This window comes from Rhinoderma darwinii, chromosome 4 (assembly GCF_050947455.1).
Source record: "Rhinoderma darwinii isolate aRhiDar2 chromosome 4, aRhiDar2.hap1, whole genome shotgun sequence".
Lineage (NCBI taxonomy): Eukaryota > Metazoa > Chordata > Amphibia > Anura > Rhinodermatidae > Rhinoderma > Rhinoderma darwinii.
This window is the reverse complement of record NC_134690.1, coordinates 12,538,817-12,563,542: the sequence shown is the minus strand read 5'-3', so window position 1 is coordinate 12,563,542 and position 24,726 is coordinate 12,538,817. Positions and strand designations below refer to the sequence as shown.

Genomic DNA, 24,726 nt, shown 5'->3' with positions numbered 1-24,726 from the left:
ATATAAGAGGAGCAGCTGATATCAGTCACACATATGATGTAATGTCTGGAGGATATAATAGTGCTGGAGTGTTATAAGAGGAGCGGCTGATATCAGTCACACATATGATGTAATGTCTGGAGGATATAATAGTGCTGGAGTGTTATAAGAGGAGCGGCTGATATCAGTCACACATATGATGTAATGTCTCTGGAGGATATAATAGTACTGGAGTGTAATAAGAGGAGCGGCTGATATCAGTCACACATATGATGTAATGTCTCTGGAGGATATAATAGTGCTGGAGTGTTATAAGAGGAGCGGCTGATATCAGTCACACATATGATGTAATGTCTCTGGAGGATATAATAGTGCTGGAGTGATATAAGAGGAGCGGCTGATATCAGTCACATATATGATGTAATGTCTCTGGAGGATATAATAGTACTGGAGTGTTATAAGAGGAGCGGCTGATATCAGTCACACATATGATGTAATGTCCTTGGAGGATATAATAGTACTGGAGCGTTATAACAGGAGCGGCTGATATCAGTCACGTATATGATGTAATGTCTCTGGAGGATATAATAGTGCTGGAGTGTTATAAGAGAAGCGGCTGATATCAGTCACACATATGATGTAATGTCTCTGGAGGATATAATAGTGCTGGAGTGTTATAGGAGGAGCGGCTGATATCAGTCACATATGATGTAATGTCTCTGGAGGATATAATAGTACTGGAGTGTTATAAGAGGAGCGGCTGATATCAGTCACACATATGATGTAATGTCTCTGGAGGATATAATAGTACTGGAGTGTTATAAGAGGAGCGGCTGATATCAGTAACATATGATGCAATGTCTCTGGAGGATATAATAGTACTGGAGCGTTATAAGAGGAGCGGCTGATATCAGTCACACATATGATGTAATGTCTCTGGAGGATATAATAGTGCTGGAGTGTTATAAGAGGAGCGGCTGATATCAGTCACATATGATGTAATGTCTCTGGAGGATATAATAGTACTGGAGTGTTATAAGAGGAGCGGCTGATATCAGTCACACATATGATGTAATGTCTCTGGAGGATATAATAGTACTGGAGCGTTATAACAGGAGCAGCTGATATCAGTCACATATGATGTAATGTCTGGAGGATATAATAGTGCTGGAGTGTTAGAGGAGCGGCTGATATCAGTAACATATGATGCAATGTCTCTGGAGGATATAATAGTGCTGGAGTGTTATAAGAGGAGCGGCTGATATCAGTAACATATGATGCAATGTCTCTGGAGGATATAATAGTACTGGAGTGTTATAAGAGGAGCGGCTGATATCAGTCACATATATGATGTAAAAGTCTGGAGGATATAATAGTGCTGGAGTGTTATAAGATGAGTGGCTGATGCAGGTAGTAAACCTGAACTAGGACCCTGCCCTCCTAATGTGACAACACATTGATATAAAGTCCCCTGCCACTCAATTATCTATTATCTCCGGGGGAGAAATAAGCATTGTAATAGATGAACAGACAAGCCGGGTCCTCCAGAGGGAGACACATTCTTTGTAGCCAGCCTTTGATCTGGCATGAGGGAGTGAAGGACTCACATCTATTACGTCAATGAAGCTTGGAAGGCACTTAGAAATTCATAAGAACTAAAGATAAATAATAAAGTTCTTTCTGCTGCCACTAGTATATGGATTTATTATGGAGGAAAATAGGAGCTGTATAAATCCTTACGTAGTGAGCTCCCCCTAGTGGTGACTGCAAGCAATCAGAATGTTATCATATCACTCTACGACTGTGTGGAGGGGAGAAGTGGATTTAAAACTCTGTATAATAAAAACAGGGCCCTGATGCCAATAAAGAACCCTGGACCTATTTAGAGCAAATACAATTAATATATAATTAGCCTCTCCTGTCCTAGACCTCCACCATTAACCCCTTCACTATCCCAGTCAGAGATACTAGTTGTACTTTCCTCAACCTAAATTCCAGTATCGTCTATCAAATTGCGGGGGCACTTTGTTATCTCCACCGTACGAGATTGGAAAAACGCCTTTAAACTTCCTAAAGGGAGATATGGATTTGACTTGTTTGAAGCAGACAACCCCTTTAAGGACTTAAAGGTGTTGTCCCACAAAAATCTACTGCCCATATACCTTATGAGGACATAATGGACGTCACATGTTAGCCCCCCCCCCCCCCCTATGATCCAGAGCAGGAAACCGCTAAGTATGAGTGACTCTCGTTTTGATAGACCCGGCCCGTCAACGTATTACATGGTCACCGGACGAAGACGTTTCCAGAAGCCAGATCTGCGGCGATCAAGTGATTAGTGGGGTGTCTGGCTTTAGAGAAGGGGTTGTCTTCATGAGCAACCACTTGAATACTCGACGTGGCTCTCGGACTTCGGGGACCGGGGGTCTACAATGTGGTACCTCATGTATCATCTTCTTATAAGATCCTAGAGAAATACAATGTAACATTGTCTCATCCATAATCAGATCAGACACAATGTATCAATATGTTCCCGTTATTTATTTCCGATTCGCTGACATTAACTCATAATGAACAGATGAAGATTTATCATGAATATACTCAGTACTGATGATGAATCCATCGCTCCTCATCATGACTCCATCAGACTCGAAAGCCATGACTGTAGTTATATGAGAAACCTACACAGGACTAAAAGTCATAGAGAGAGGAAAAAGCAGAGAAGTGTCTGTGTATACTTGTCTGCAGGTGGGTGACCGGGTGACCAATACAGATCACCATTGACGCCAAAATGGCCGACTATGGCAGTGAATTCCTGTCTCCAGTTATAAAATATTATTAACATTTGAAATACTAAGTACAGGAACAATCATGAGCACATTCATAGAGGTTTCTTATTCGGGCAGAGCGCTACTAAAATATTGTAATTCAAATTTAAAGGGTCCACAAGCTGAAAGTGAAAGTCTACATTTCATATCATTTGCAACATGCAAAAATTAAAAATTAATGAACACCATTTTGACTTTTTTTATGAAAATTGGTCCAAAATGATGTACTGATTATTTTGTTTATATATATTTATAGTAGTCGGAGCTTTGTTTTTCTGACACAGAGCTCCAAATCCTCTGCATTGACATAGAGTGACATTATAACATTCTATCTGCCGGCCGCCACCACTAAATTTAAGACCGTCATGAAGATATAAAGAAATTCATCAGCACAGAATTTTCCAAATCTAACAAATGGTATTAAAAGATGGACTATCCTGATCTTCATTTTGTACAATTTACTATTATACTCAGACTAGCGCCCCCTGCTGCAAGTAAAGCACCATAACATGACTATTACTGGCTGATGTAGTGGAAGTTGTATTCATTTGGTGGACAGTCAGCTGCACCCCTCCCCGGGACACAGAGGTGACACAGTACAAAGCATGGGCTCAGACACTATTATAAGGAGACTGGGGAAATAGAAATGAGATAGATATATAGATAGATAGATAGATAGATAGATAGATAGATAGATAGATAGATAGATAGATAGATAGATAGATAGATAGATAGATAGATAGATAGATAGATAGATAGATAGATAGATAGATAGGAGGGTTTTATATACTAGACAATCCCTTTAACCATTTGCTGTCTTATGGTTTTTCCTTTAAACTTAAATTGCCTCTAAACGCCTTTTCCGATGATTCAGGACCGTGATTCCTCACATCGAGGGGCCACATTCAGACTTCTCCCAGCCTCGATCTATCAAAATGATGGCGAGTGATGGGTAAAGAGAGACAGGTGACAACCCCAGTTATTATCCAGCCTTCTATATGATGGATATTTATGAAATGATGTCATGTGATCTATCTGCCAGGTTATAACAGTCGGATATTGTGTATGGCCTGATTTGGGGCACTGAATGTTGGTAATTTATTTTTTATGTCATCATTCTTTTATGTACAATCCGCCAGCTAAAAAAATTGTATATCAAAAGAATTCCTGCATTTTGCGTTACATCTGTCATCTACTCCATGAATCTTCCATCCCGCAGCAAGAGCTACAATAAGGAAAAATGTGCCGTTTATAAAAAGAGGGCTAAACACCGGTTCTGGAGAATAGCCCATCTCACACTACAAATACCAGAATGGGTCCTGAGTTCTATCCTTGCCGCATATTTCACCAGAATGTCAATGTCACTTTCAGTATGTCATTAAGTGTCACCATCTCTAAAATTTCAGTTTATCCATTCAAAGAACAGCAGTGACATCACTCAGAATACAGCCTATCCTTTCACTAGAAACTAGTGACATCACTGAGAATGCAGGCTATCCTTTCACTAGAGATCAGAGGCATCACTGAGAATGCAGCCTATCCTTTCACTAGAGATCAGAGGCATCACTGAGAATGCAGCCTATCCTTTCACTAGAAACTAGTGACATCACTGAGAATGCAGCCTATCCATTCACTAGAGATCAGTGACATCACTAAGAATGCAGTTTATCCTTTCACTAGAAACTAGTGACATCACTAAGAATGCAGCCTATCCATTCACTAGAGATCAGTGCCATCACTAAGAAAGCAGTCTATCCTTTCAATAGAGATCAGAGGCATCACTGAGAATGCAGCCTATCCATTCACTAGAAACTAGTGGCATTACTGAGAATGCAGCCTATCCTTTGACTAGAAATCAGTGACATCACTGAGAATGCAGCCTATCCTTTCACTAGAGATCAGAGGCATCGCTGAGAATGCCGCTTATCGTTTCAATAGAAACTAGTGACATCACTGAGAATGCAGCCTATCCTTTCACTGGAGATTAGAGGCATCACTGAGAATGCCGCTTATCCTTTCAATAGAAACTAGTGACATCACTGAGAATGCTGCTTATCCTTTCACTAGAAACTGGTGACAACACTGAGAATGCCACTTATCCTTTCACTAGAAACTAGTGACATCACTGAGAATGCAGCCTACCCTTTTACTAGAAACTAATGACATCACTGAGAATGCAGCCTACCCTTTCACTAGAAACTAGTGACATCACTGAGAATCCCACTTACTCTTTCACTAGAAACTAGTGACATCACTGAGAATGCAACCTATGTATTCACTACAGAACAGGAACATCACTGAGAGGGAAGCCCAGACCGAAAACATCACTTAGAATGCAGCCTATCCATTAACTAAAGACCGATGACATCACTGAGAATGCAGCCTATCCATTTATTAGAGAACAGGAACAGTGCTAAGAATTTAGCCGATCCATTTATTAGAGAACAGGAACATTGCTGAGAATGCAGCCCATCCATTTATTAGAGAACAGGAACATTGCTGAGAATGCAGCCTATCCATTCACTAAAGACCGATGACATCACTAAGAATGCAGCCTATCCATATACTAGAGAGTGATAACTTCACTGAGAATGCATCCTACTCATTCACTAGAGATTGATGACATCATTGAGACAGCAGCCTATGCAGTTACTAGAGAGCGGTCACATCACTGAGCATTTAGCCCATCTCTTCACTAGAAAATAGTGGTGTCATCACTGAGAATGCAGCCTATTTATTCACTAGACATTATCTCTTCATTAGAAAATAGTGGTGACATCCCTAAGAGTGAAGCCTAGTTAGTCACTAGAGACCGGGAAACTCACTGACAATGCAGGCTATCCATTCACTAGATAGCGGTGACATCACTGAGAATGCAGCCTATCCGTTCACTAGAAACTAGTGACATCACTGAGAATGCCGCTTATCCTTTCACTAGAAACTAGTGACATCACTGAGAATGCAGCCTATATATTCACTACAGAACAGGAACATCACTGAGAGGGAAGCCCAGACCGAAAACATCACTTAGAATGCAGCCTATCCATTAACTAAAGACCGATGACATCACTGAGAATGCAGCCTATCCATTTATTAGAGAACAGGAACAGTGCTAAGAATGCAGCCTATCCATTTATTAGAGAACAGGAACATCGCTGAGAATGCAGCCTATCCATTTATTAGAGAACAGGAACATCGCTGAGAATGCAGCCTATCCATTCACTAAAGAGATGACATCACTAAGAATGCAGCCTATCCATATACTAGAGAATGATGACATCACTGAGAATGCATCCTACTCATTCACTAGAGATTGATGACATCACTGAGAATGCAGCCTATCTATTCATTGGAGACAGGGCGCATCACTGAGAATGCAGCCTATCCATTCATTGGAGACAGGGCGCATCACTGAGAATGCAGCCTATCCATTCATTGGAGACAGGGCACATCACTGAGAATGCAGCCTATCCATTTATTAGAGAACAGGAACATCGCTGAGAATGCAGCCTATCCATTTATTAGAGAACAGGAACATCGCTGAGAATGCAGCCTATCCATTCACTAAAGAGATGACATCACTAAGAATGCAGCCTATCCATATACTAGAGAATGATGACATCACTGAGAATGCATCCTACTCATTCACTAGAGATTGATGACATCACTGAGAATGCAGCCTATCTATTCATTGGAGACAGGGCGCATCACTGAGAATGCAGCCTATCCATTCATTGGAGACAGGGCGCATCACTGAGAATGCAGCCTATCCATTCATTGGAGACAGGGCGCATCACTGAGAATGCAGCCTATCCATTAAACTAGAGAGAGATAACATCACTGAGAATGCAGCCTATCTATTCACTAGAGAGCGGTGACATCACTGAGAATGTAGCCTATTCATTCAGTAGAGACCGGTGACATCACTGAGAATGCAACCTATTTATTCAGTAGAGAGCGGTGACCTCACTGACAATGCAGCCTATCCATTTATTAGAGAACAGGAACATCGCTGAGAATGCAGCCTATTTATTCAGTAGAGAGCAGTGACCTCACTGACAATGCAGCCTATCCATTTATTAGAGAACAGGAACATCGCTGAGAATGCAGCCTATCCATTCACTAGAGAGCGGTGACATGACTGAGAATGTAGCCTATTCATTCAGTAGAGATCGGTGACATCACTGAGAATGCAGCCTATCCATTCACTAGAGAGAGATGACATCACTGAGAATGCAGCCTATCCATTCAGTAAAAAGAACGCTGACATCACTGAGAATGCAGCCTATTCATTCAGTAGAGAGCGGTGACATCACTGAGAATGCAGCCTATCCATTCACTAGAGAACGCTGACATCACTGAGAATGCAGCCTATTCATTCAGTAGAGAGCGATGACATCACTGACAATGGAGCCTATCCATTCACTAGAGAACAGAAACATCACTGAGAGTGAAGCTTATCCATTCACTAGAGAGAGATGACATCACTGAGAATGCAGCCTATCCATTTACTAGAGAACAGAAACATCACTGAGTGTGAAGCTTATCCATTCACTAGAGGCAAGGAGCATCACTGAGTATGCAGCCTATCCATTCACTAGAGAGAGATGACATCACTGAGAATGCAGCCTATCCATTCACTAGAGAACGCTGACATCACTGAGAATGCAGCCTATTCATTCAGTAGAGAGCGGTGACATCACTGAGAATGCAGCCTATCCATTCACTAGAGAACGCTGACATCACTGAGAATGCAGCCTATTCATTCAGTAGAGAGTGGTGACATCACTGAGAATGCAGCCTATCCATTCACTAGAGAACGCTGACATCACTGAGAATGCAGCCTATTCATTCAGTAGAGAGCGATGACATCACTGACAATGGAGCCTATCCATTCACTAGAGAACAGAAACATCACTGAGAGTGAAGCTTATCCATTCACTAGAGAGAGATGACATCACTGAGAATGCAGCCTATCCATTCAATAGAGAGAGATTACATCACTGACAATGGAGCCTATCCATTTACTAGAGAACAGAAACATCACTGAGTGTGAAGCTTATCCATTCACTAGAGGCAAGGAGCATCACTGAGTATGCAGCCTATCCATTCACTAGAGAGAGATGACATCACTGAGAATGCAGCCTATCCATTCACTAGAGAACGCTGACATCACTGAGAATGCAGCCTATTCATTCAGTAGAGAGCGATGACATCACTGACAATGGAGCCTATCCATTCACTAGAGAACAGAAACATCACTGAGAGTGAAGCTTATCCATTCACTAGAGAGAGATGACATCACTGAGAATGCAGCCTATCCATTCATTAGAGAGTGGTGACATCACTGAGAATGCAGCCTATCCATTCACTAGAGAGAGATGACATCACTGAGAATGCAGCCTATCCATTCATTAGAGAGTGGTGACATCACTGAGAATGCAGCCTATCCATTCACTAGAGAGAGATGACATCACTGAGAATGCAGCCTATCCATTCATTAGAGAGTGGTGACATCACTGAGAATGCAGCCTATCCATTCATTAGAGAGTGGTGAAATCACTGAGAATGCAGCCCATTCATTCAGCAGAGAGCGGTGGCATGACTGACAGTTCAGTGATAAAATCACCCCTGGCATTTTTAAAGCACACAGGTCTACCTGATGTCCATTATATATGTCTGATTGGCTGAATGTATATACCGGTAAAAACTCTCATACGGGAACGGTGTCTGACTTTCTATTACAAAATGTATGAGCAGCACAGAAGGAAAGTAGCAGGAATTGGGACCGGATGTAAATGAGTCAATGGTGATACCCGGAAATGGACTGTCCCCAATGATAATTGCATTTCTAGTAATAAATATATTCTTACATGAATATAAAGAATGTATGTGTGGGATAAATCTACAACATCACACACCACCCAAATATGAGTATAAAAGAGTATCCGGCAGAGCGCCATGACACGGCGGCCAGCCGCTATCAGCACCACTAGCGCTCGTCTATGCAGTTTCCCAGCACGGCTAAGGGCCTGATGAATATCGCTTAGACCAAAACGCCGCACTCTGCCACTGGCATTAAAAGCAAAAACAACATCAAATAAAAATGAGTGTGCCGGATACTCTTTTATAATCACTGAGAATGCAGCCTATCCATTCCTTAGATACTAGTAACATCTCTGAAAATGCAGCGTGCAAAAATAGATTCCCTTTTGGCATCAAATTCTTGACCATAACATAAACAGATCTGACAAGTTCCCTTTAAAAGCAAGAGATGAACAACAGGAGTTTCTAGAAATATGAAGCTGGAAAGACTTTCCGTGCAGGTGCAGCATTTCCACTCTTCCAGATGTTTCTCGGTCATTGAGCGCATTTACTGCATCACAAAACAATTATCAAAGATTGATATTTATTTTGTGTTTCATCAGCATAAAACACTGTACCGGCCCTTTAAATTTTTCGGAGACATAAAAGGAGAGCTCTTCATTTAAAAAAAATAAAATTCTTAGCTATTATTGTTATTATTATTATATAAGCTAGCTAATGTATTGCAAATTGCCCGATCATCTTGGGAGTCGCATGTCGGGACATAGATATACAGATGTAGCTGAGCTGAAATTGTCATTTAACAGGTTTTCCTGGCACCATAGCTCTAGATAGCTCAAGTTCTTCCACCTGCAGTTATATGTGGCACCACAGGGAGCGCCATCACAGTTATCTGCTGTTCTGAGGGGTTGGTTACAATGTATCAGTGAAGGTGAGAGCTTTCAGCTTGAGGCGCTGGATAGAATTCAGTCTGATACATTGTAACATTTCTTGAGGTGTGTGAACGATCATGGCCAGGAAGTGTTTCCACCCATAGAACATAGCCAAGAATGTTTATATTCACTGACAGCAATCCTTTAATTATCTTGTACAGACCTGGAGGTACATCATGTCTTAAATTAGATTTTTCTTGGCAGATTCGATGGGACCCACTGAATATGCTGTCAATGGGGCCACCCAACAAACCCCCCAACATCTTCCAGGGAAACAAGAATTCAGCCATCTGACCTTTGTCAAATCCTATTGTTTCCTCCCAGATTAATAGGAACAGAGGTGACTGTTCCGGTACAGCTGAGCTGATTGTGCTCACTACTGGAGTAGTTCAGACTGAATGTTCGACCAACTGATATCCCATGTCTATGGCCAGCTTTATACTTCAGTCAAATGCACCTGCTAGAGTTGACCTAACATCTCACTGCCGCCCCCTGCTGGTTTACTGCGGGTACACTTTGCTGCTATGCATTCTTGGAGTTGCAGTGTTTGCACCACGTACAGCATAGTAATAGGGTGATAGGATTTCAAACAAGTAGCCAATACAAAACAGCCTAAAGGAGAGCTGCATTAACACTGTGCTGGAGACTCCCTGGACTACAAACCCCATCATACTTGGTATATCCGCAACGTATATTCCTTGCCATGCTTTTACCTAATGTAGCAAAATAATGTCATATCTCACTCCATGGAAACCAATGTGGCGTCGTAGATTTGGTGTTTGATATCATTTTTTTTTTGTAATATATTATATATTTGTGTTTTTATCTCTGTTGTTGCTTAAATGAATAAACAAACATCTTTTTGATACAATGTATATATCCTAGTCTATACGCTCCTTTTGTTCGATTTTGGTTGACATCATGTCTATTTGGGAGCCATAGGCTGTTCCCTTCTCATTGGAGACGGACTATTTATAGGAATAACTATACTTGGTATTAGTAAGCATTATGAGTGGGTACAGGGCGTGGCAAATAAAGCTATTACTAAATTATTGCCCCCTTTCCCACCACGAAGCTGCCCACAGGTACAAGCTAGATATCAGGATAATTTTGCCACCCATCCCTGGTCCACCAGGACCAAAAAGGGGGCTCCTAACCAAAAATACCCACACATATAATGTATTACATAATGACTTTATTGAGGTGATTCCTTCATCAGGTGTCACTAAGGGGCATAGTCACCCACTGCCACTAGTATGGTACTTGTCATACATCACTATGGGGCATAGTCACCCACTGCCACTAGTATGGTACTTGTCATACATCACTATGGAGCATAGTCACCCACTGCCACCAGTAGGGAACTTGTCCTACAATCACTATGGGGCATAGTCACCCACTGCCCCCAGTAGGGAACATGTCCTACATTACTATGGGGCATAGTCACCCACTGCCACCAGTATGGTACTTGTCATACATCACTATGGGGCATAGTCACCCACTGCCACCAGTATGGAACATGTCCTACATCACTATGGGGCATAGTCACCCACTGCCCCCAGTAGGGCACTTGTCATACATCACAATGGGGCATAGTCACCCACTGCCACCAGTAGGGAACTTGTCCTACATCACTATGGGGCATAGTCACCCACTGCCCCCAGTAGGGAACATGTCCTACATCACTATAGGGCATAGTCACCCACTGCCCCCAGTAGGGAACATGTCCTACATCACTATAGGGCATAGTCACCAACTGCCACCATTATGGTACTTGTTTTAGATTAGGGGATTTGAAGTTCTCCAAAACTTTCCATAAAGTGGAGCTTCCCTTTAAACGTTCGCGTTCTTACCTATTCAGACCCCCCCCCCCACCCCACCCCCCCACACACACACACACACACACACACACACACACACACACACACACACACACACACATATTCTTAAAGACAATGCCGACGTCTCCAGGATCTCCTTACCTGTCATGGTGCAGGACATGATATAACATACAGCACCTGCCACTGACAGCCTTCCACCCACACAGGAGCCCATGCTGTTGGGTGATGAGCTGTTGATATTCCAAGTGCTTTATTTCAAGTCTTCCTTAAAGAAGACAAACTCCAGGGAATCTAACCAGAGCAAACATCCAAGAGTGAACCTGCCAGCATTAGACTTTTGTAAAGGAGCTGGCAGGAGATGGCAGCGCGCTGCTGTCCATTAGCCGGCACCTGGGGAGCTCTAAGCGTGCTGATCCTGCTGCCGGGCGCTCTCCGCTGTGCTGATCCTGCTGCCGGGCGCTCTCCGTGTGCTGATCCTGCTGCCGGGCGCTCTCCGTGGTGCTGATCCTGCTGCCGGGCGCTCTCCGTGTGCTGATCCTGCTGCCGAGCGCTCTCCGCGGTGCTGATCCTGCTGCCGGGCGCTCTCCGTGTGCTGATCCTGCTGCCGGGCGCTCTCCGTGGTGCTGATCCTGCTGCCGGGCGCTCTCCGTGGTGCTGAATCCGTTCAGGATAGGAACTACTTGATATCCCCCAGGGATCCTGGTAATCTTGGCAATGCTTCACATTCTCTTTCTTTCTTGCAAGATGCCCTGGAAGCAAGAACATTGTGCAGATTACAATAGGAGCCGGCAAGATTAACCCATTATCATCTGCCAGTCACCAGGAACATGGATGAGAAGTGCCCACATACAGCCCTATGTTCAGTGCTTGCCCATGCCAACAAGCCTCCACAAAGAGTGCAACCCCTTAAATGAATGTGGGGGTTAAACCTCCTTAAAACAGGTTCCTGGTAGATGAAGCCATTATTAGCAGCATATGACTAACAGAGGATCTACTTATGGGCACCAGGAGTCTTGCATCTAAACAAGTGCCCTCAAGAAGGTAACTTAGGGATTAGTGGGGTACACAGAAGTTGGAGGCTTATAACAAAGATAAACATAGGGTCCCTTTCAGGTGCTGTTTGACATTAACACACTCCTAACCACCCCGGACAGGAGGTTCAGGTGCCCCCATACCAGTATCATAGCACCTGTGGAGACCACATCCCTCTACATATTCTCACCAAGACCATCTCTAAATGGGCACTCTCCCTCCAGGGGCACCATACATGGATTGCCACTATGGTAGATATGTTAGAGACTGATTTCCTTCAATACAGGTTTCTGGTAGATTAACCCATTATCAGCTGCCACTTACTAGGAATAGACCCAGACAGAAGCCAGGGCACACTATTCAAATGGGCACTATGAGTCAAAACTGGTATGATGGCCCCTTTTTAATAATAATAATAACTAGGTACATATGTTCCCCTTCCCCAATCTCCCATTACTTGTCCATGAACACAATGCATAGAAACAAGTTCACATCCCCCAAAAAATGCTACTCAGGGACTGAATCCCTTAAAAATAGGTTCCTAAATTCAATACAGGTTCTAAATGAAGTCACTGTCCAGGTTGGGATGATGGTCTGTATCCTCTAATCTTAAGCAGAGCTGTCAGGTGGCATCAGTCTATGTGATTTTGGCACAATTCATATAATATATTATATACCAATGTGGATGAGTTACCTGAGATTTCCTTAAATCAATGGTCACCAACCTGTGGCGCTGCAACTATTACGAAACTACAACTCTCAGCAAGACCTGAACGCCACAGGGTAGCAAAGCATTCCGTGGATTGATATTTCGCAGCATCTGGAGAGCCACATATTGAAGACCACTGGTTTACACAAGTTTACACAAGCCTGCTGTATATGAGATGTAGCAGAGCTGGGTTTGTCATTTGACATGTGGTGATATTTAGAAGTGTGAGAGGTCTGTGGTATTACATATGACTGCAGGTAAACTTACTACATTTCAGTGTACTGGCGTGCAGGTTTTTCAGAATCAGATGTACAAGCAATGAGGCTGCAAAGAGTTCACATTCAGCTCTACTACATCTGTGCGTGTGCAGGAAGTGTGTGAACAGATTTGAAAAAGATACAGCCTCATGAAAGGGTGGAATTTACATTATACTTTCCTATAGAGAAATCAAAATAGAGGCTGATATAATAATAATAATAATAATAATAATAATAATAATAATAATAATAAAAATCAGAATGATAATAAGAACAATAATAAATAATAATAATAATTATATTAATATTATAAAGGAATAGACATAAAAAGTAATAATTGAAAAAAATGATAATAATAATATAATAATAATACAAATAATAATAATATAATAATAATAATAAAATAATAATAACAATAGTAATAATAATATAAATAATAATAATAATATTAATAATAAAACAAATAAATAATAATGATATTATTAAAAATAATAATAACACTTCTATATTTCTCTGGAGTTGCTCCTGCTCGCTGGACTCATTTCCTTGCTCTATTATTATTATTATTATTATTATTATTATTACTATTATTATTATTATTATTATTAGGCCACGTTCACACGTGGCGGAATTGCAGTGGAATTCTGCAGCGGCCGTTTTTTAACTTCTTTCTATACATTTTTAGGAAACTTAGTTCAGACATTGCAGATTATAACTGTGCGGAAATCAGGCTGCAGTGCGGAATTTCCCCTCCTCCGCAGCAGCTCATGACGTTGCGGAGAAGAAGCGGAATTTCACTGCGGATTTCAGCCTTTGCAATGCAAAAACTGAAATCTGAGGCAAGTCCGCTGTGTTTTCTGCAACGTCTGAATTACCTGTCAAATATGCAAATCTTGCTGCAGATTCGTTGCATAAATGCCCCAAATCTGCACCAACAATTGCAGCGGAAAAATTCTGCCACGTGTGAACACGGCCAAAGGAAATTGATTTATTTTCCAATACCCTGAAATCTTGAGACAAAATTAAAGAGGCCGCACCTCACTGAGGTCCCAGGTCCCAGGTCCCAGGTCACAGGCTGGTCTCCCTCCTCAACAGAACATTTCTCTCTATAAGATGATGGAAGGAAACTCCTCAGCTCCAGTCCTGAGACTCCGCACTGCTCAGCGCTCCCAAATATTCTACACAGCTCCTGCTAGTCCCCATAGTCACCGCCTGTCAGCTGCCTGATGTGTGTCTAACTAGCACAACCGCCGCTGAGGTGACAGGGTGTCTGTACGGGGCCACAAGTGGTTTATTCCAGATGTAGCAGAGTGGAATGTGTCATGTAACACTATGGGGACTGTATTGTTTGGCAACAAGTTTTACCTGCAGCCCTATGCAAAACCACAGAACACATAATACCATCATTGTGACAGATTCAACACTGCTACATCAGATATCATCAGCTCTGCTATAGTTTACAGACTCAGCTTTTCCACATTTTACAAACTCTGATTTGCCACATCTGACAAGTGCAGCTCTGCTACATATGTAGAACTCCAAGTAACTGTAACAGACATGTCAGTCAGCACTGAATACTCCTACATCTCACACTCATGCCTGCCATATCTAGAAAATAAACTGTCCGATAGGACATAATCAACTCTGCTACATAATCTCTACAGTACCTACAAAAGTCATACACTCATCTCTGCTGCATCCAACATAGTCATCTCTGCTGCATCTGACATAGTCATCTCTGCTGCATCTGACATAGTCATCTCTGCTGCATCTGACATAGTCATCTCTGCTGCATCTGACATAGTCATCTCTGCTGCATCTGACATAGTCATCTCTGCTGCATCTGACATAGTCATCTCTGCTGCATCCGACATAGTCATCTCTGCTGCATCCAACATAGTAATCTCTGCTGCATCCGACATAGTCATCGCTGCTGAATCCAACATAGTCATCTCTTCTACATGAAATATACTCATCTCTGCTACATCAGACATACTCACATAGGCTATATCTCAACCCTGCTACATCTAAGAAACTCATCTTTTCTGCATCCAACATAGTCATCTCTTCTACATCAAATATACTCATCTCTGCTACATCAGACATACTCATATAGGTAATATATCAACTCTGCTACATCTAAGAAACTCATCTCTGCTGCATCCATCTTAGTAATATCTTCTACATTAAATATACTCATCTCTGCTACATCAGACATACTCATATACGTAAAATCTCAACGCTACCACATCTAAGAACCTCACCTCTGCTGCATCCAACATAGTAATCTCTGCAACATCTAAGTCATCTCTTCTACATCAAAAATACTTATCTCTGGTACATCAGATATACTCACATAGGCAATATATCAACTCTGCTACATATAAAAAACTCATCTCTGCTGCATCCAACATAGTAATCTCTGCGACATCTAACATAGTCACCTCTTCTACATCAAAAATACTTATCTCTGGTACATCAGATATACTCACATAGGTAATATATCAACTCTGCTACATATAAAAAACTCATCTCTGCTGCATCCAACATAGTAATCTCTGCAACATCTAGCATAGTCATCTCTTCTACATCAAAAATACTTATCTCTGTTACATCACACATACTCATATAGTCTATAACTCAACTCTGCTACATCTAAGAAACTCAGCTCTACAACATAAGCTGGGAATATAAAGCTTTGCGCAGATCATACAGTTCTTTACCTTTCTTGTCTCAAGTCCAAAGACTTCTCCAATATTTAAGATGCTCCTTGAGGGTCCAGGACCCCCTGTAGCACCACATAAGTCTCTACACCCCTCACTTTACATACAGGCAGGTGGCAAAGTTGCTGAAGAAGGTTCTACAGAAGAAACGTGGTCCTTCCTGGACCTCCTGCCTCCTCCAGACCTGGGCAGCAGCTCCTTGGTCTTCTCCTCAGTCTCTTAGACCAGGTATCTCCTGGCTTCGCAGCTCCAGACCTGACCATGGATGGATAGATGTTGGAGGAGGAGCAAGCAGAGGGTTATCCAACCTGTCATGAGCTGCACTCTACAAGGAGGGGGAGATGGAGAGATTCCAGGGTCCATGGTCTGGCTTAACCCCTGAGATGCCAGGCTGCAGAGCCCAACACAAGGTGCACAGAAGCAAAGCTACTGCACTAATATCATGTGCACACAAGGACTACTATAATAGAGATAGCAGAGATGAGTTTGTCATATGTAGCAGTGAAGAGCTTTTTTCATCAGCTGTAAGACATTGCAAGACTGTGTCAAGTATAGCAGAGCTGAGGTTGTAAGCGGCAGCACAGATGATGTGCACATTTATAAGATGTAGTGCGGCAGGATCAGGTATAGTAGAGCTGAGGTTGTAAGCGGCAGCACAGATGATGTGCACATTTATAAGATGTAGTGCGGCAGGATCAGGTATAGTAGAGCTGAGGTTGTAAGCGGCAGCACAGATAATGTGCACAGTTATAAGATGTAGTGAGGCTGGATCAGTATAGTAGCTGAGGTTGTAAGCAGCAGCACAGATGATGTGCACAGTTATAAGATGTAGTGAGACTAGATCAGGTATAGCAGAGCTGAGGTTGTAAGCGGCAGCACAGATGATGTGCACAGTTATAAGATGTAGTGAGACTAGATCAGGTGTAGCAGAGCTGAGATTGTAAGCAGCAGCACAGATAATGTGCACAGTTATAAGATGTAGTGAGACTAGATCAGGTGTATCAGAGCTGAGGTTGTAAGCAGCAGCACAGATGATGTGCACAGTTCTAAGATGTAGTGAGACTAGATCAGGTGTAGCAGAGCTGAGATTGTAAGCAGCAGCACAGATAATGTGCACAGTTATAAGATGTAGTGAGGCTGGATCAGGTATAGCAGAGCTGAGGTTGTAAGCGGCAGCACAGATGATGTGCACAGTTATAAGATGAAGTGTGGCTGGATCAGTTATAGCAGAGCTGAGGTTGTAAGCAGCAGCAGAGATGAAATGCACAGTTATAAGATGTAGTGCGGCAGGATCAGGTATAGCAGAGCTGAGGTTGTAAGCGGCAGCACAGATGATGTGCACAGTTATAAGATGTAGTGAGGCTGGATCAGGTATAGCAGAGCTGAGGTTGTAAGCGGCAGCACAGATGATGTGCACATTTATAAGATGAAGTGGGGCTGGATCAGGTATAGTCGACCCCTTGAAAAAGCTGACGGCGAAACGTACTTCGGGGTGTCTTGGAGTGGTCTGTGGTTGACTCATTTAGGGGCAGACAGGTAGAATATGGGTTGGTATTTGACATGGATCTGATCTTATATATTTTTATGTCTTGGATCAGTCTCTGACACTGTCATTTGTATTTTGTGTCCAGTGTGTACATGTTTAGTACACCGGTAACTGTTGCGGTATTCTTGTACAGTATTGACAATACACTGTTTGATTCCATGGATGTAGAATATGATACATTTGTTGCTCCTAGATACCACGACCACATTTATTATGTGTTGTTTTATATTGTATGTGATGGTCTATGTAGGTTTTTAAATATTTTCCAAATAAAGATATGTTTTTGATATTGTTTAGTGCTTTACTTGTACTATGGTTATTTACACTTCTAGTATTGTTGTCTATATAGGTCTTCATAGGTATTCTATAGTATAGCTTGTAAGCGGCAGCACAGATGATGTGCACATTTATAAGATGTAGTGCGGCAGGATCAGGTATAGCAGAGCTGAGGTTGTAAGCAGCAGCACAGATAATGTGCACAGTTATAAGATGTAGTGAGGCTGGATCAGGTATAGTAGAGCTGAGGTTGTAAGCGGCAGCACAGATGAAATGCACAGTTATAAGATGTAACGAAACTGGATCAGGTATAGCAGAGCTGAGGTTGTAAGCGGCAGCACAGATGATGTGCTCTGTTATAAGATGTAGTGAGGCTGGATCAGGTATAGCAGAGCTGAGGTTGTAAGCAGCAGCAAAGATGATGTGCACATTTATAAGATGTAGTGAGGCTGGATCAGGTATAGCAGAGCTGAGGTTGTAAGCGGCAGCACAGATAATGTGCACAGTTATAAGATATAGCGAGACTGGATCAGGTATAGCAGAGCTGAGGTTGTAAGCGGCAGCACAGATAATGTGCACAGTTATAAGATATAGCGAGACTGGATCAGGTATAGCAGAGCTGAGGTTGTAAGCGGCAGCACAGATGATGTGCACATTTATAAGATGAAGTGAGGCTGGATCAGGTATAGCAGAGCTGAGGTTGTAAGCGACAGCACAGATAATGTGCACAGTTATAAGATATAGCGAGACTGGATCAGGTATAGCAGAGCTGAGGTTGTAAGCGGCAGCACAGATGATATGCACATTTATAAGATGAAGTGAGGCTGGATCAGGTATAGCAAAGCTGAGGTTGTAAGCAGCAGCACAGATGATGTGCACTGTTATAAGATGTAGTGCGGCAGGATCAGGTATAGCAGAGCTGAGGTTGTAAGCGGCAGCACAGATGATGTGCACTGTTATAAGATGTAGCGAGGCTGGATCAGGTATAGCAGAGCTGAGGTTGTAAGCGGCAGCACAGATGATGTGCACTGTTATAAGATGTAGTGAGGCTGGATCAGGTAAAGCAGAGCTGAGGTTGTAAGCGGCAACACAGATGATGTGCACAGTTAGAAGATAAAGCGAGACTGGATCAGGTATAGCAGAGCTGAGGTTGTAAGCGGCAGCACAGATGATATGCACATTTATAAGATGAAGTGAGGCTGGATCAGGTATAGCAGAGCTGAGGTTGTAAGCAGCAGCAAAGATGATGTGCACATTTATAAGATAAAGTGAGGCTGGATCAGGTATAGCAGAGCTGAGGTTGTAAGCGGCAGCACAGATAATGTGCACAGTTATAAGATATAGCGAGACTGGATCAGGTATAGCAGAGCTGAGGTTGTAAGCTGCAGCACAGATAATGTGCACAGTTATAAGATATAGCGAGACTGGATCAGGTATAGTAGAGCTGAGGTTGTAAGCGGCAGCACAGATGATGTGCACATTTATAAGATGAAGTGAGGCTGGATCAGGTATAGCAGAGCTGAGGTTGTAAGCGGCAGCACAGATAATGTGCACAGTTATAAGATATAGCGAGACTGGATCAGGTATAGCAGAGCTGAGGTTGTAAGCGGCAGCACAGATGATATGCACATTTATAAGATGAAGTGAGGCTGGATCAGGTATAGCAAAGCTGAGGTTGTAAGCGGCAGCACAGATGATGTGCACTGTTATAAGATGCAGTGAGGCTGGATCAGGTATAGCAGAGCTGAGGTTGTAAGCGGCAGCACAGATGATGTGCACTGTTATAAGATGCAGTGAGGCTGGATCAGGTATAGCAGAGCTGAGGTTGTAAGCGGCAGCACAGATGATGTGCTCTGTTATAAGATGAAGTAAGGCTGGATCAGGTAAAGCAGAGCTGAGGTTGTAAGCGGCAGCACAGATGATGTGCACAGTTATAAGATGTAGTGTGACTAGATCAGGTATAGTAGAGCTGAGGTTGTAAGCGGCAGCACAGATGATGTGCACTGTTATAAGATGTAGTGAGGCTGGATCAGGTATAGCAGAGCTGAGGTTGTAAGCGGCAACACAGATGATGTGCACAGTTAGAAGATAAAACGAGACTGGATCAGGTATAGCAGAGCTGAGGTTGTAAGCGGCAGCACAGATGATATGCACATTTATAAGATGAAGTGAGGCTGGATCAGGTATAGCAGGGCTGAGGTTGTAAGCAGCAGCAGAGATGATGTGCACATTTATAAGATGAAGTGAGGCTGAATCAGGTAAAGCAGAGCTGAGGTTGTAAGCGGCAGCACAGATGATGTGCAATGTTATAAGATGAAGTAAGGCTGGATCAGGTGTAGCAGAGCTGAAGTTGTAAGCGGCAGCACAGCTGATATGCAGAGTTATAAGATGTAGTGAGGCTGGATCAGGTATAGCAGGGCTGAACTTGTAAGCGGCAGCACAGATAATGTGCACAGTTATAAGATATAGCGAGACTGGATCAGGTATAGCAGAGCTGAGGTTGTAAGCAGCAGCACAGATGAGGTCCACAGTTATAAGATGAAGTGAGGCTGGATCAGGTATAGTAGAGCTGAGGTTGTAAGCGTCAGCACAGATGATGTGCACTGTTATAAGATGAAGTAAGGCTGGATCAGGTGTAGCAGAGCTGCGGTTGTAAGCGGCAGCACAGCTGATATGCACAGTTATAAGATGTAGTGAGGCTGGATCAGGTATAGCAGTGCTGAGGTTGTAAGCGGCAGCACAGATGATGTGCACATTTATAAGATGTAGTGAGGCTGGATCAGGTATAGCAGAGCTGAGGTTGTAAGCGGCAGCACAGATAATGTGCACAGTTATAAGATGTAGTGAGGCTGGATCAGATATAGTAGAGCAGAGGTTGTAAGCAGCAGCAGAGATGATGTGCACAGTTATAAGTTATAGCGAGACTGGATCAGGTATAGTAGAGCTGAGGTTGTAAGCGGCAGCAGAGATGATGTGCACATTTATAAGATGTAGTGAGACTGGATCAGGCGTAGCAGAGCTGAGGTTGTTAGCGGCAGCACAGATCATGTGCATAGTTATAAGATGTAGTGAGACTGGATCAGGTGTAGCAGAGCTGAGTTTTTCTGAGCTTAATGTCTTACATGTAGCAGGCTGAGTTTGTCACATGGTGCAGAGATAATTTAACCATTGCCTGATCTCATGGTGATTTTATGTCATCTTTGGTTTTACATAGGACTGCAGGAAACTATGAGAATTATCTCATGTCAGATAATTATTAAGATGCAGACATCATTTTAGCTACATTCAGCTCTGCTACATCGCACACAGACATCATGCTAATACAATGCTATGAAATCCATCTACATGCATCTTACCTTGTGTGTCCTGCAGAGCCAGACATGGTTCATCAATAAATAATTGCTGCACTTTCCTCCAGTCCAGGTGGTAATGGCTGAAACACAATACATGGCACCTCCCCAGGTGTTATAATACATAGTGCTGCCCTGCACATCTCTACATAGTGACACCATCATCCAGGGAAAGTACACAACACATACACTACATCATTCTCTTCCCTCATGTGTTGTTCATGCTGTGCACACTAGGGGGCGCTGGGGACATGTAGTGAACATACTGTAATATATGTAGTAGCTTCTATGAGTGGTCCTGGTCCTTCTACAATTCCTTCAGAGGCCCTATAAAGCTTGTGAGGTTATTTATGATCCTGACATAGTGATGAGTAAAGTGCAGCGAATCAGTGGATGAAGAAATGATTTACGCTTCAATGAGAGTAATGCAGAAAATCTCCCAGAGAACGCAATTAAATAGATTTAATTCCACAAGTCAAAATACACAGTGCAGGGTCAATGGTGAGGATCAGTGTTGTGTGTGTATCTATATACCCTGACCAGTGACCCCACACAGCGTATCTATATATCCTGACCAGTGACCCTACACAGCATATCTATATATCCTGACCAGTGACCCTACACAGCATATCTACATATCCTGACCAGTGACCCTACACAGCATATCTACATATCCTGACCAGTGACCCTACACAGCATATCTACATATCCCGACCAGTGACCCTACACAGCGTATCTATATATCCTGACCAGTGACCCTACACAGCATATCTATATATCCTGACCAGTGACCCTACACAGCATATCTATATATCCTGACCAGTGACCCTACACAGCGTATCTATATATCCTGACTAGAGACCCTACACAGCGTATCTATATATCCTGACCAGTGACCCTACACAGCATATCTATATATCCTGACCAGTGACCCTACACAGCGTATCTATATATCCTGACTAGAGACCCTACACAGCGTATCTATATATCCTGACCAGTGACCCTACACAGCATATCTACATATCCTAACCAGTGACCCTACACAGCATATCTACATATCCCGACCAGTGACCCTACACAGCGTATCTATATATCCTGACCAGTGACCCTACACAGCGTATCTATATATCCTGACCAGTGACCCTACACAGCGTATCTATATATCCTGACCGGTGACCCTACACAACTTATCTATATATCCTGACCAGTGACCCTACACAGCGTATCTACATATCCCGACCAGTGACCCTACACAGCGTATCTATATATCCCGACCAGTGACCCTACACAATGTATCTATATATCCTGACCAGTGACCCTACACAGCGTATCTACATATCCCGACCAGTGACCCTACACAGCGTATCTATATATCCCGACCAGTGACCCTACACAATGTATCTATATATCCTGACCAGTGACCCTACACAGCGTATCTATATATCCTGACCAGTGACCCTACACAGCGTATCTACATATCCTGACCAGTGACCCTACACAGCATATCTACATATCCTGACCAGTGACCCTACACAGCGTATCTATATATCCTGACCAGTGACCCTACACAGCGTATCTACATATCCTGACCAGTGACCCTACACAGCGTATCTACATAACCTGACCAGTGACCCTACACAGCGCATCTACATATCCTGACCAGTGACCCTACACAGCGTATCTACATATCCTGACCAGTGACCCTACACAGCGTATCTATATATCCTGACCAGTGACCCTACACAGTGTATCTATATATCCTGACCAGTGACCCTACACAGCGTATCTACATATCCCGACCAGTGACCCTACACAGAGTGTATATATATATATATATCTATATATATCCTGACAGTGACCCTACACAGCGTATCTACATATCCTGATTAGTGACCCTACACAGCATATCTATATATCCTGACCAGTAACCCTACACAGCGTATCTATATATCCCGACCAGTGACCCTACACAGCGTATCTACATATCCCGACCAGTGACCATACACAATGTATCTATATATCCTGACCAATGACCCTACACAGTGTATCTATATATCCTGACCAGTGACCCTACACAACGTATCTATATATCCTAACCGGTGACCCTACACAACGTATCTATATATCCTGACCAGTGACCCTACACAGAATATCTATATATCCTGACCAGTGACCCTACACAACGTATCTATATATCCTGACCAGTGACCCTACACAACGTATCTATATATCCTAACCGGTGACCCTACACAACGTATCTATATATCCTGACCAATGACCCTACACAGTGTATCTATATATCCTGACCAGTGACCCTACACAACGTATCTATATATCCTAACCAGTGACCCTACACAGCGTATCTATATATCCTGACCAGTGACCCTACACAGCGTATCTATATATCCTAACCAGTGACCCTAAACAACGTATCTACATATCCCGACCAGTGACCCTACACAGCGTATCTACATATCCCGACCAGTGACCCTACACAGCGTATCTACATATCCTGACCAGTGACCCTACACAGCGTATCTATATATCCTGACCAGTGACCCTACACAGCCTATCTATATATCCTGACCAGTGACCCTACACAGCGTATCTATGTATCCTGACCAGTGACCCTACACAGCGTATCTATATATCCTGACCAGTGACCCTACACAGCGTATCTATATATCCTGACCAGTGACCCTACACAACGTATCTATATACCCTGACCAGTGACCCTACACAGCGTATCTATATATCCCGACCAGTGACCCTACACAGCGTATCTACATATCCTGACCAGTGACCCTACACAGCGTATCTATATATCCTGACCAGTGACCCTACACAGCGTATCTTTATATCCTGACCAGTGACCCTACACAGTGGATCTATATAACCTGACCAGTGACCCTACACAGCGTATCTATATATCCTGACCAGTGACCCTACTCAGCGTATCTATATATCCTGACCAGTGACCCTACACAGCCTATCTACATAGCCCAACCAGTGACCCTACACAGCATATCTATATATCCTGACCAGTGACCCTACACAGCGTATCTATGTATCCTGACCAGTGACCCTACACAGCGTATCTATATATCCTGACCAGTGACCCTACACAGCGTATCTACATATCCTGACCAGTGACCCTACACAGCGTATCTACATAACCTGACCAGTGACCCTACACAGCGTATCTACATATCCTGACCAGTGACCCTACACAGCGTATTTATATATCCTGACCAGTGACCCTACACAGCATATCTACATATCCTGACCAGTCACCCTACACAGCTTATCTACATATCCTGACCAGTGACCCTACACAGCGTATCTATATATCCCGACCAGTGACCCTACGCAATGTATCTATATATCCTGACCAGTGACCCTACACAGCGTATCTATATATCCTGAC

General features: G+C 43.0%; 1 protein-coding gene across 3 annotated transcripts in view; it reads right to left on the bottom strand.

The window, feature by feature from the left end:
* The window catches only part of CHRNA2 (cholinergic receptor nicotinic alpha 2 subunit), a 107,992-nt gene extending 86,541 nt beyond the window's left edge, over positions 1-21,451 (bottom strand). Inside the window, exons 1-2 of one of the 3 annotated variants that reach the window (XM_075860828.1) lie at positions 21,306-21,451; positions 11,548-12,155 (exon numbers count right to left, since the gene is read on the bottom strand). In XM_075860828.1, coding sequence (XP_075716943.1) covers positions 11,548-11,620 — 73 coding nt within the window. In that variant the 5' untranslated portion in view covers positions 11,621-12,155; positions 21,306-21,451. Of the gene's footprint in view, positions 1-11,547; positions 12,156-14,441; positions 14,563-16,127; positions 16,500-21,305 lie in introns of those variants that run through there. The other 2 variants (XM_075860826.1, XM_075860827.1) reach the window with 2 other exon arrangements.
* Between the last annotated feature and the right edge of the window lie 3,275 nt (positions 21,452-24,726).